We start from the raw sequence: 12,311 nt of genomic DNA, 5'->3' as shown, positions 1-12,311 counted from the left end.
TATTTCATGCATTTATTCAAAGTGTATGCAGCTTGCATCTTAGAATAGTGGGGTGGTTTTTTGCTGTGGTGGATGTGTTTCAAGCTTTTTGCCATTGTATTCAGACCTATTCAAGTAAGTCACTAGACTTACCATTTTTAACTTAAGTGTTTAACTTCAGACAGGCTTGGCCTTGTGTTTTACAGTTTAGCCTTAAAGACCTTATTCAGTATAAGAAATTAATCAGTATAAAGTTGATCTTTTTGTAATTTTAGGATAATTTTTAAGTGTCTAATTTTCAGATAATTTTAAAAAGTTCTTTCACATTGCTCTCCAAGTATTGAAGTACTTTCCTGAAAAAATGCTTCAGTTTCAATAGTGTCGGCATGACTTGGAAAGAGACATCTATAATACATAGCTCAGCTTCAAGGTCTTTGTGGATTTGCGTCAGTTAACAAAATTGCTGAGGTCCTGTATAGTTGCAAAAGGAAAAACTAATCTTTTCCTTCATCATTGCAGTCAGATGTTCCCTATTGCAATCAAATGTTTTCTGGAAAACAGATTTATGGTGGCTGAAGGGGATTTAAATAACTGCAGTTTATAAAACAACTTTTCAAGTTCAAAATTCTTTGTTTTACTGGTGTGGGGTTTTTTTCTCTACCTGAAACTTCATATGAAATAAACCAACAACTTCCATAAAAGTTAATGGTTTCATTGGAAGTCCAAGTAAAAATTTGAGAAGACTAAAATAATTGGGGTTTGTTTATTTTACTATACTTAGGAAGCTTGGATTGTTTACTTAAATCAAGTGTTTTATTTATTAAAAACAAGCAAACAAAAACCCAACAAAACCCTCACTCATTTGGCTTGCAGCACTTTGTGAGTTAACATTCATCTTCTATTTACAAAACTCACAATGCAAGTTATTAATTATTTTAGGTTTAGGTTTAAAATTATTTTTTAACTACAACAGTAACAGCTTTTTCAATCAGAGTTCAATTTTCATCATGCGCTTTCAGTGTGAAGAAAGGATTAATTCTTCTTAATATTAAGTGAGCAGTGCCAAGAGCAGACTTAACTGAAACTCTGCTAGTTTTAAGTGCTGTAAATCAATCACATCCAATGACTCTACATCAGCCTGTGCTTTTGCAGAGAGGTTGCTTTGGGTTTATTCAATTTTGTTTCCATTACAAATTGGTTGGGGTGGTTGGTTTAGGGGGTGGGGGGGGTGGAGTTTGGTGGTTGGTTGTGGGTGGAGTTTTTTCATTTGTTTTTTGTCAAGTTCACATTGCTCTTGGTTACCAGACTTGCCATGAACAGACTGAATTAGAATTTCTTATGCTGTTTCCTATGTAAAATTCAGTTTATAACCAGTATTTGTTACCTAGTAAGATCTGGGCACTCTCCTCAGTGGCACTGTATGCAAGATCAGTGATGCAGCCTACTTGCTTTTTACGTTCATGCTTCCTTCCTGCCCTTTCTAGAATGGTTTTAGATTACAAGTGGAATATCTGTACTTTTTCTTCTATGGTTCTTGAACGTGGTCCAACACTCAGCTCGTCTTCACTCATTTGCAAAATGTTTTGCAGGGATTTGATTTTTGGCTGTCTTACTTGAAATGTTTCAAGAATGTTTTTTAAGCAGCACTTACAATGGTGCTGTGGTTATATCTCTTTCAGGTGATGAATATAACTGAAACACATTATCATAGAGTGTGCAGACAGGTTCAGGTCAAGAATTTGACCATTTAATTGCCAGTTATTTTCATGGAACTTGTTTCTGCTAAACTGTTCAAGTTCAATACATGATGTTCCACTTCAGTCACTTTTTTTGAACTTCTAGTAAAACAGCATTTTTGCAGGACATCAATGATATTTTGTAATGCAAACAGCCATCATGATAAGTTGTTCATTCTCTCTGGTTCTGTTATTTCTTGATTTGTGCATATCTGTCAAAGACCTATCATCTTATAGCTTTGTTAAACTCTCATTCCCACAGAAGAGATTACTTGCTTCAGGATATTTGACTGTTAAAGAAAATCATGCTAACCTTATTCCTTGTAACACTTCTGAAAAGTTAAACCACATTGCCTTTGTCTTTTCAGAGAATGGACCTTGGAGAATGCCTGAAAGTGCATGACCTGGCATTAAGGGCAGACTATGAAATAGCATCCAAAGATCAAGATTTCTTCTTTGAGCTTGATGTATGTATTTTGTCTTAATGGTGCAGAGGAAGCATTAGTTTGGGTACCTAGGTGGATAAATTGAGCAACAGATGTTAAGTTTTGGTACAGACTGAAGGAAGACTTTTGAAAAGCAATTTTATAAAGAGGCAGAAAAACTCTTGGCACACTTACATGAAGATACTTGCCTCTTCGTGATTATATGCTAATTTGTGTGGTAGTCATCTCTAGGTAGAACTGTTAACAGCCTCTCAGAGTATCATAAACCTGAGTGCTGTCTTAGTGTTATCAAATAGCAAGCAAATGTTAAAGCTGTGTCTGCTTTGAAGAGAGTTTTAAATTCTACACTTAACAAAAGTAATTTTGCATTGGAGATTTGTTTTGAACTCCCAGCTAGGAAGTTGGTCTTTGCTAGGACAAAAGGGTTTGGGTTTTTTAATTGTTATTTGGAGGGATGGTTAATATACTTAATAGCTTAAAATCCTAGTGGAAAAAAGCTTCAGTATTGCATGTAGTGGGTGGATGAAGTGATCCTGAATAGATTTTCAAGAATTTTAATGCCTACTAGAAATACTCACTTCTTCTTTGAGATGTCTTAAGACAGATTCACTTCCAAATTTCTGCAAATACTTAGAAACTATGACAATGTGTAGACTATAATTTTTTAAACCGTTTGTATTAATATGTATGATTAGTCAGCATAAACTGGTAGATTATTGTTTCACTAATCACTAATAAAAACTTGCAAAAGTGAAGCTTTAATAAACTTAAGAAGCCTTACAGCTAATGAAATATTTATATTCTTGACAGTGTTGATCCTTGTTCTTATTGATGTTTTAGGCAATGGACCACCTGCAGTCATTTATTGCAGACTGTGACCGGCGAACAGAAGTGGCTAAGAAAAGACTAGCAGAAACCCAGGAAGAGATCAGTGCTGAAGTTGCAGCTAAGGTAAGCATGTCAAACTAGTTACTGCTGTCTTTTTGAAGGTCAGTTTTTCTAAGGAGCCAGTTCCAAGTTTTGAAAATATATCAAATCTAAGAATTCATAGTGAAGAGGGGGGAAAAGTAATACATTTTCTCTATCCTCCCTAAAATTGCCTTTAAGGCACAGAAGGGAACACAGGGAAGAGACCTCTCTGATGTTTTTGACCTCAGGAAATGTTTGCAATTCTTGTACTTTTTGACGCAAACTTCTTCCAAAAAGTAAAGAAAAATCGATGTACTTTTCTCTAGATCTTTTTTGAATGGAAAAAAAAACCACCACCCTGTCATTTTTCTGCACATATATGCAAATGCTAGGAGGAATGGTTGTACAAATATTAATTTTCCAAGACTGCAATAGGCTGTATAGACTACAGCGTGAATTACTTGAAGTTTTGTGAACAAAATCCTTTCCCGTTACTGTACATAGGCTTGGTAGCTCAGCCTTTTTCTTTGTTTTTTGCAGAGAGGCGTTTTCTGTTTCACTTCTACTTGGAGAAGTTCTCTCTGCATGTTTCTGTTAATTCTATCCTTCCAATTTTGCGTATCATAACTCAGTAGTAGTTCAGATTGTTCTCCATAATTAAAAGCATTTCCTGTGTTAAGCTTTTCCTTGTCTTTCAAGGCTGAAAGAGTTCATGAATTGAATGAAGAAATTGGGAAACTGTTGGCCAAAGTAGAACAGCTCGGAGCTGATGGGAATGTGGAAGAATCTCAAAAAGTAATGGATGAAGTGGAGAAGGCTCGGGTAAAGAAGAGAGAAGCAGAAGTAAGTTGATTGTGTAAGGCTTGGGGGATGGAGAGGGCAGGGTCAAATATTAAATTGCTTGGCCTCTGTGTAATGCAGGACATCTTATCTCTGTCACTTCCTTAGCTAATTGCTTCATTTAAAACTAAAGAAATTGCTTTGTGGCACCCTGTACAGTTAAAGTTTCTACCCTTCGGTACACTCCTATACTATTAAAATGATACTTCCTTCCACAAATGCTGCAGTTATCCTAGTTTGGCTGTATTGGTCAGTATCTGTGGACACTACCTTTGTGGCTGTGATGGTTGCACTGACCTGGTTTGGTCTCACGGCTCTTGCTGTGGCAACCCTGTTTATAACCTCATGCTGTGCTGATGTGACTCGTACTGGAAAGCTTCAGTGAAGTGATCCGTTGTCTTCACTAAAAGAGAGCTCATGTCCTGTGTATCAGGAAAGTCAAAATGATCGTTGTAACGTTCAGGTGATAGAAGTCACCAAGAGCTTTTCCATATTGTATTATACAAAGGTACTGAAATTTCTAGTATCTGCAGTTGTTTCCATAGTACCAGAAGGATTGCTGGCAGTCTTGCTGGTCTGTCATCTGAATGTCTTTAATGTGTTTAATTAGTGTCTAAAATGCAGATAGATTTCTCAGGAAACTAATACTGTTTTAAATGGGGTTCAGAATTAAAGCTGGCATAGTATTTTCATAATACGTTAACATAGTAATTGTAGTGTTAATGTGTATTCATTGTTGTACATGAAAAAGTTGCTCATCCTTCTATGTAATATAATCTTAACATAGTAATTGCCCCACTTTTTTTTTTTTAATTTTAAAAGCCAGTTGCTGATGCCCTACCTTTAAATATGTTCCGTTTTCAAAATAAGGAAATGTGCTCTGTATCTTAATGAGACAGTTGGTTTATGAATAGTGTGAATTAACTAAAAGGTGTTCTGGTGTACATTGTATTTGGTTATTTGTAGTGTATCTTTGGTAAAGTGTCATCTTTGTGTTTATGTGCGTTGAGAAGTAACAGCAAATGCTTTTTTTTTCCCCCCCTAGGAAGTATACAGGAATTCTATGCCTGCCTCCAGCTTTCAGCAGCAGAAGCTACGGGTTTGTGAAGTGTGCTCGGCTTATCTTGGTCTTCATGACAATGACAGACGACTTGCTGATCACTTTGGAGGAAAACTACATTTGGGATTTATTGAAATAAGAGAGAAGCTTGAGGAACTCAGGGTAAATCATCCTTAATTTTTTGTGTGTGCTCCTACTTAATTATTTGCCAGACAACCTTAATGGAATATGTCTTTCTGGGTGTGTGAATTTTTTTCATATCACTTTAAACTTTTGGATTTCATTAGCCTAAAAACACTAAATGTTCTAATTTAACATCAATTACCTGGATAGATTTGTAAGATGACCTCTTTTGCACTGAGGTATATTAAAACACACATTCACAGTAATGCATCTTGGGAACAAAGAGCTTGAGTCACTTGTAAAATGGAGAACTGTATTTTGAACGAACAGCAATGTTGAAACAGACTTAGCAGTCATGGGAGATAGCCAAATGAACTTTGCTTTTAGCTAGATTATTCATCTCCTAAAAGTAATAAGGAGACTCTTGAAAATACAAGAGCATGTAGTAAGGAGGATGATAACACTTGGAAAAGCATTCCAAAAAATGTAAAGAAATGCTTGGAACTCAAAACAACCTGCTGTATGTTGAATGACTAAAACTCAATTTGTTTATTTTATCTGGACAAAAATTAGGAAGTGACTTTGAATAGATTCCAACAACTCAACGCTGTAGCTATCCAAAGTGGGAATACAAATTATGTATATCTTGAAGTCAGAAATAATTGCTATGGGGAGGTTGCATGTTCTCTAGAGCTTGAACATTTAAAATCCAGTTGGAATATTATAACCTATCTTGACCAGAAATCATATGCTGGAAGAAAGACACTGGAATGACATTCTGGACTTCCAGTTTTCAAGAGAATGGATATGAACACTGATGCCATTTATGACCTTAATGTACAAATTACGGAGTTCACAGCTCAATTAAGCATTTTAACTGTAGAAATCACTAAAGACAATAGCTAAATTGGTTGAAGCCCTGAAAGCAGAAATTGCTGCTACTCGATTTGAGTAAATTGACTTGGTTTATGTTTTGTAATATTCCAGCTGTCTTGCATGGGTACTGTGACTTACCCTTCAGAGAGCCTGACTCTTTCTGTTGATGATGTTGGCAATCTAGGCTCCTAAATATAGCTGGTGTAACTTAAATCTTAGACCTTAGAATGGGTCATGTGTGCTTCCTCTCATCCCTCCATGAAATTATGCAATGAGTCACTTGAACAAGAAACCTTGCTTGTAGTTAAATTGCTGATGTTGTACAAGGAAACATAGATATAATTTGACATAAAGGGTGAAATAACATTATTTTCCACCATTTGGAAAAAAATATGCATGGATAACTATTTCACATTCCCAAAGCATCAATAAATTAGTCTTTCGAAGTGCTTTGCTAACAAAGAAAGAAAACAATAACTATCCCCTCCTTCCTCAGAGCTCTCCTCAGAGATCTAATCAAGATGCTGCTGGGGCAATTCCACCTCTCAGAAGAAGGTCTTTACAAAGAGTTGAATTTCTTGCATCATGTCCAGAAGGTGGCAAGACTTGGGTTTGGCCAGATCTCCAGTTGTGAGTTCCACATCTGAGGGCCCTCTACTGAGCGTGCCTTGTCCCCAGTAGTAGTGAGTTCACCCTGGGGGCTGTCAGCTGAAGCATCTGCTCTAACTTTGTCCCACAGTCACAGTACAGAAACAAGTAGCCTCAAAACTTAGGTGTCGGCCCAACCAAGTCCTTTAAGAAACAATTAGCTCTCCCAGTTCTGATTCCTTTCTGCCTTTCCCCAGTGTCCAAAATATGATAGGATTGGCATGGAAACTCTCACATTAAAGGCATGACTTACTGTTCTGAATTCCCTCTTATTAAAAACTTAAATATTTAACTCTGCATATTTCAGGTCTTCGTGTAACACACACATGCAGCTCTTCTGCAATAACTTCTGTTTCTTCAAGAAAAAAAAATACATGTATATATACTGAGGAAGAGAGTGGGAATAATATACACAAGGAAAAGGGGATATGCCTGAGGGAAAGAACTGAATGTGAACTGTCTAGATTATTCTTATAGCACCTTCATGTGAGAAGTTTTTAAATATAACTTAATACCTTCTTTTGCTTTTAGAGGATTGTGGCTGATAAACAGGAGAAACGAAATCAAGAGCGTCTGAAACGCAGAGAGGAGAGGGAAAGAGAAGAAAGGGAGAAACTAAGGAGGTAGGGATCTGTTTTAATTGCATGTACATTATGTCCTGTTTATGTTTAATAAGAAAACTCTGATACAGTTCATACACAATTCTAAATTTGCAGAATTACAATAGTTTGCATTCCTTGGAAACTTACAAGGATTGAGATGGAACTTCATTCTAAATCTTAAAACATGGAATTGTTTTCATAAAAAGCCTTTTTAAAAGCTACTGATAGTATTTTTTTCTACATATTTGAAAAAAGGGGTCTTTAAATTAGATAATTTTCAGGTGTGTACCTTGTTTTCAGACCTGACAGATGTGAGCTTACACACATATGAGCTCCTTACATCTCTTAGCAATTTTCTTCATAGATGTTAGAAATCTTCCTTATTGGAAGTAGCTGAATGTATGATTAAGGAAAGCAATTCCCTGTTCTTCTATGAAATAGTGGCTTCCAAGCCTTGTGGGGCTAGAGTGGAATGGAACCTGAGCCACAGTTCTCTCAACATGTTACGTTTCAGAGGTTAACAGTGTGAATTTCTGAAATCTCTTGCAGTCTGGTACTATTTGCCTGTCAGGAAATAAGGGAATACTGACTTCAACTGTAAGCTTTTTCTGTGGGAGGGATGTGAATTAAAAAGCTGGTTAGATATTCTTCTGGGTTTCTAGTAGGGTAGTCTCAAAAATAAATTTTAAAAAACCTAACCAACACAAAACAAGGATGTGTTTCCTGATAAATATGTTACAAAGATGTTGACATCAAATAAAATGCCTTTAAATACGTGCTACTAAAACAAGAAATGACATAACAGGTCAACTAGTCTGGTTTATTATTACTAAATTGCACTTTATTTGATAGTGAGATTCTCTTAAGAAAAATTACTATTTTCCATTTATTTCAGGTCCAGATCCCACAGCAAGCATGCCAAAAGGTATATAAATCTGCAGACAAGGAATACCAGCGGTGAAGTTAGCCTTTCACAAGCTGGAACATTTTAAGTTTGTCTAGCACTGTTAGTTTAAGATGTCCATCTTTACAAACAAAGCTTTCTGTTACATAGTCATCTCTCTGTGTGTTTGTACACTATTTATCACCATGCTACTGAGTTTATACATCTACATCTATTTTGTGGCTACTACAATGCAGCTTCATGTCCTAAGTAACACTTCAAACAGAGAATTGCTTTTTCTTTCAAAAGCTTCTGGCTAGTACCTTTTGGTGAAAGCCCATGTTTTCAAAATCCTAAGCACCAGGTTAACTCTTAAGAGATCACCCATGAATAGTATGAGTGTTCTTTCAAATCTACACAGTTTAAGGTCAAAGTTTGAGGTATGATTGCAAAGTGATTTGGGGAAGAAAAAAAAAAAACTAAATTTGTATAGTGTTTAGAACCTTCCAGACTAGTTTTGTTGTTGTAGCTATGGGGAACAATACAGCCCAGTTTTTAAAGAACATCATAATACATAGATTCTGGCAGATGATCCCTGTCACTGCATCATGAAGTTCTACAGCTTTAACTGATAAAGACACTATTTTAAATATTTTTTTTCATATTTTTATTTGCTTTCAGGAGCCTGAATTGGCTATGCTGTAGCCATACAGTCATGAATTAACTATAAAATTGTCTGCATTAGTGAAAAAGGAGTTTGTAGCCTTTCTAATGTTGCTTTCCCCCATCTGTTTGCCTGTGATCAGACACTGCAACGGCTCTGAACACTGCAGGCCATTCTCTATACAGATGTGCTTACACATAGAGTGCATAACGTTCACAGCACACTGGTAAGAGTAGCTGGATGAAAGCAGTGGGTGGTGTAAGCCCTCTCTGTTCCTAGATCTAGGTCCCGAGATCGCCGCAGACACCGGTCTCGCTCAGCCTCGCGGGAACGGAAGAGAAGGACTCGATCCAAATCCCGTGAGAAGCGCCACCGCCACAGGTCCCGCTCCACCAGCCGCAGCCGGAGCCGCAGCCATCATAGAAGCAGGCACAGCTCCAGGGAGAGAAGCCGAGAACGCAGCTCTAAAAAGAGGTGAATGCTGCCCTAGAAATAAATGGCTTTTCCTAACACACAATGAGAATTTTCGCACTAAATTAAGTTTATGCCTACTACTTGGTAATTTAAAGACACTTCGAGTCTGTCTCAGATTTCAGTTACAGCTTCGACATATTTATGATTTAACACACCAGACTGATCTATTTTCTTTTTTTTAATAACAATAACAGGGTTATATATTATTTCTGTTCTGGATGAGTGCTACAGAGTATTGGTGTCCGGTTGATAATACCAGTTTCCTGAAGCATAGAAAGTGAAAGAGTTGATTTTCATTTGAACCCAGGGATATCAGCAGTAATCTTACTGTCATATATTCAGGTTTTCCCTTGGACTCTTGTTCCCAACACCAGAGCCCGTCTATTGTGTAGTGCACCAGATAAAAACAAGTTCACATATGCCTGAAAATAAACTTGTTGCATTGCATCTGAAGATACTGCTTTGCAAGGACCTCTCCTGGAAAGATTACTGCAGGGGGCAGGCTGGGGCTTTTGCTTTTGAATGATGCAGTTGCTGTCTGCTCCTGAGGATTGGCTGGCTTATTTTACATGAATGAGCATAACTTAAAAGAGTTGGGATTACACAACGAGGCATTTCGTGGGGAGGTCTGCTCATAAACAGGATTCCTTTCTTGTATAGGTTACCCACTGTAGCATACTTTGAGGGCAGTACAGTGATAGGGTGCCCAGTCTTAAAACCCCTGAGACTGTTGACCTGCAAGAAGATAAAAGGTCAGATTTGGAAGTGGCCACACATGCAGGGCTTATAGTTCAAATTATTTCAGGAGTAAGTAATCTTTGTTACTTCTGCAGGGGACTTGGACACAAGATACTTGATAAACAGTTGTACTAAGATGAACCTCTTATTTGGCATGTAGCTTCTCTTCTGTGATATGTAGTTTGTGGAATAGGGGTAATGCTTGTGGATCTTATTGATTTTTGCAAGTACTAAGTCTTGCAAAACACTACATTGTAGGGAAAACAATCTTTTCAGATGAGCAACCAACATGGAAGGTCACTTCTTTGTAAGCTTACAAAAGGAAATTAATACAGGAGCATTTTGCAGACCTTAGTTTTGAAGCTTTGAGGTAAAGTGACAGTAACTTTCTGTAAGTGGAGAGAGTACAGTCTCACTGTCCTGTCCCATGTACCAAACTTTTGGCTAGGAAATGATTGGCTAGCTTTATAGCATGCTGTTAAGATTTTCTGTAAAAGTCTGTATTAGAATATTTTGTGATTGCAGTACATGCTAAAATACAGATGCAGTGTTTTTCAACAACAGATCTAAGTACATCTGTAAGTGAATATAGAGGAGGATGTCTAATCCATTTTCCTCCCATACAAGTAGCTAATTTAATTCAAAACTACATAGTTTGTTTAACAAAACAGGTCTTTGCTGACTCCATCATAAAGGTTTTGAAAATGCTTATTTATCAGAGTAAAATATCTAAAAAGAGCACTACCCCAACCTTTCAAAGTCACGCAAGGATTAATACTTGTAACAAAATATGGTTGTAGAACAGATTCCAGATTTGGTTTGTATTTGTCATATAGTAGCCTCCCTTCCAGAATTATGCAAGTTAATTTCCCCTCGCTTTTAAGCAAACTCCTGGTTTTAAACATGTTTTTTTTTAAGTTTGTAATTTATATGTCTGAGGCTACACACTATTCTTAAACAAAAGACTGCAGATGAGAAATTTCAGCTAAACTCCAGTTAATGCAAACTAGGAGGTGGAGGCTGAAACTAAGAGATGTAGAGAAGCACATTGAACTTAATCTGGGCTCTGTAATAAATGTAGATTAAATCCTACCTCAAAGTACTTGTCTTTTGAAGTGGGAAGTAGGAAAGGGAGAAGGGTAGAATGATTTGATGTCTTCTCATACGCTTCTGTTTATATAAATCTAAAGCTGGGTTGGAAAAAGAGGAAAAATATAAAATCTAAATGCTGTTTGATAGCTACCAATTCACATCTAACTCGAATTCTCAAATACACTGCACCTTCCAGATCCTCTAAAGAAAGATCTTCCAGAGACAAAGAGCGTTCGAGAGATCGCGATAGAACATCCCGTGATAAAGACAGAAGCTCGAGGGAGAGGTCGCCGCGGGATTTCAAAGACAAGAAACGTTCGTACGAAAGCGCTAATGGCCGATCGGAAGAGCCGAGGAGCTCAGAGGAGCGTGAAGCAGGGGAGATATAACTGGCTGTATATTCACCTGATCTCTAGCTTCCTATGGAGTTGCATACTTTGGTTTAGTTTACAGTTGTTCAAAGGGACACCAGTGAGCAGTTCCAACACTGATCCAACTAGGGTAGATGTACAGTATATAAAAGTGGTTATAACAAAGTCAGAATTAAACCCCATGATTTAATGATGCCTAAAGCTGGGTCCTGGACTTCCACCAAGTTGTAAAACTTTTCTGAAAGATTTCTCTTTATTCAGGACAACAGTTTTATGTACCAAGATGCAGATCTCAATGTTTTTAATCTCCTTTCCAATACAAGTTAGTGAACAAATTATATTGTACTACTTGCCTTGGGTGCTTTTGAACCTTTATAAATTCTCCAATTCTGCTCCAGTCAAAACAGCAGCATTGAAAGGTTGTATTTGGGGGAATTTTTTTTTTGTTTGCTTTTTTGTAAGAGGGTGGGTGGATATTAACTTTTACTCTAAGGTTATGTTCCCAGTGTTGGGCTTTATTTTTGTTTGGGATCCTAGGAGTTGATTACAGTGGGAGCATTTAGACAGGAATGTGTGCTGGAGAAAGCGGAAATGTCTTTTTACAGTGCCTATTTAGACTTGGAAATTGAACAGCTGTTGCATTACATCTTTTTTATTTCTACTTAAATTTTGAAATCAAAGCCAGTCCCATATCTGTACCATTTGATTGGTATGTGTTCAATATATTTGTTTTTTTCCATAAGGACTCTTCTGCTTTTTATTGTGGGGTACATCTTTAATTGTATTAAAACAAACAAAAAAACCAGCAACAACAAACAAAAATTAAGAACAAAAGAAATAAAAAAAATAAAAAAGAAACCATATTGTCCA

The 12,311-nt window shown here is 36.9% G+C and overlaps 1 protein-coding gene across 3 annotated transcripts in view; it reads left to right on the top strand.

Annotated features, from left to right (window-relative positions):
* The window catches only part of LOC116442840 (putative RNA-binding protein Luc7-like 2), a 29,847-nt gene extending 17,552 nt beyond the window's left edge, over positions 1–12,295 (top strand). For 2 of the 3 annotated variants that reach the window (XM_032106348.1, XM_032106350.1), the window contains 8 exons: positions 2,084–2,182; positions 3,002–3,112; positions 3,770–3,913; positions 4,956–5,132; positions 7,149–7,240; positions 8,115–8,144; positions 9,046–9,240; positions 11,267–12,295. In XM_032106348.1, the coding sequence (XP_031962239.1) occupies positions 2,084–2,182; positions 3,002–3,112; positions 3,770–3,913; positions 4,956–5,132; positions 7,149–7,240; positions 8,115–8,144; positions 9,046–9,240; positions 11,267–11,459 (1,041 nt within the window). In that variant the 3' untranslated portion in view covers positions 11,460–12,295. The remainder of the gene's footprint in view (positions 1–2,083; positions 2,183–3,001; positions 3,113–3,769; positions 3,914–4,955; positions 5,133–7,148; positions 7,241–8,114; positions 8,145–9,045; positions 9,241–11,266) is intronic. The other variant, XM_032106349.1, reaches the window with a different exon arrangement.
* Positions 12,296–12,311: the final 16 nt, after the last annotated feature.

This window comes from Corvus moneduloides, chromosome 4 (genome assembly GCF_009650955.1).
Source record: "Corvus moneduloides isolate bCorMon1 chromosome 4, bCorMon1.pri, whole genome shotgun sequence".
Lineage (NCBI taxonomy): Eukaryota > Metazoa > Chordata > Aves > Passeriformes > Corvidae > Corvus > Corvus moneduloides.
The sequence above is the reverse complement of the archived record's forward strand: the minus strand, read 5'-3'. Positions and strand labels throughout refer to the sequence as shown.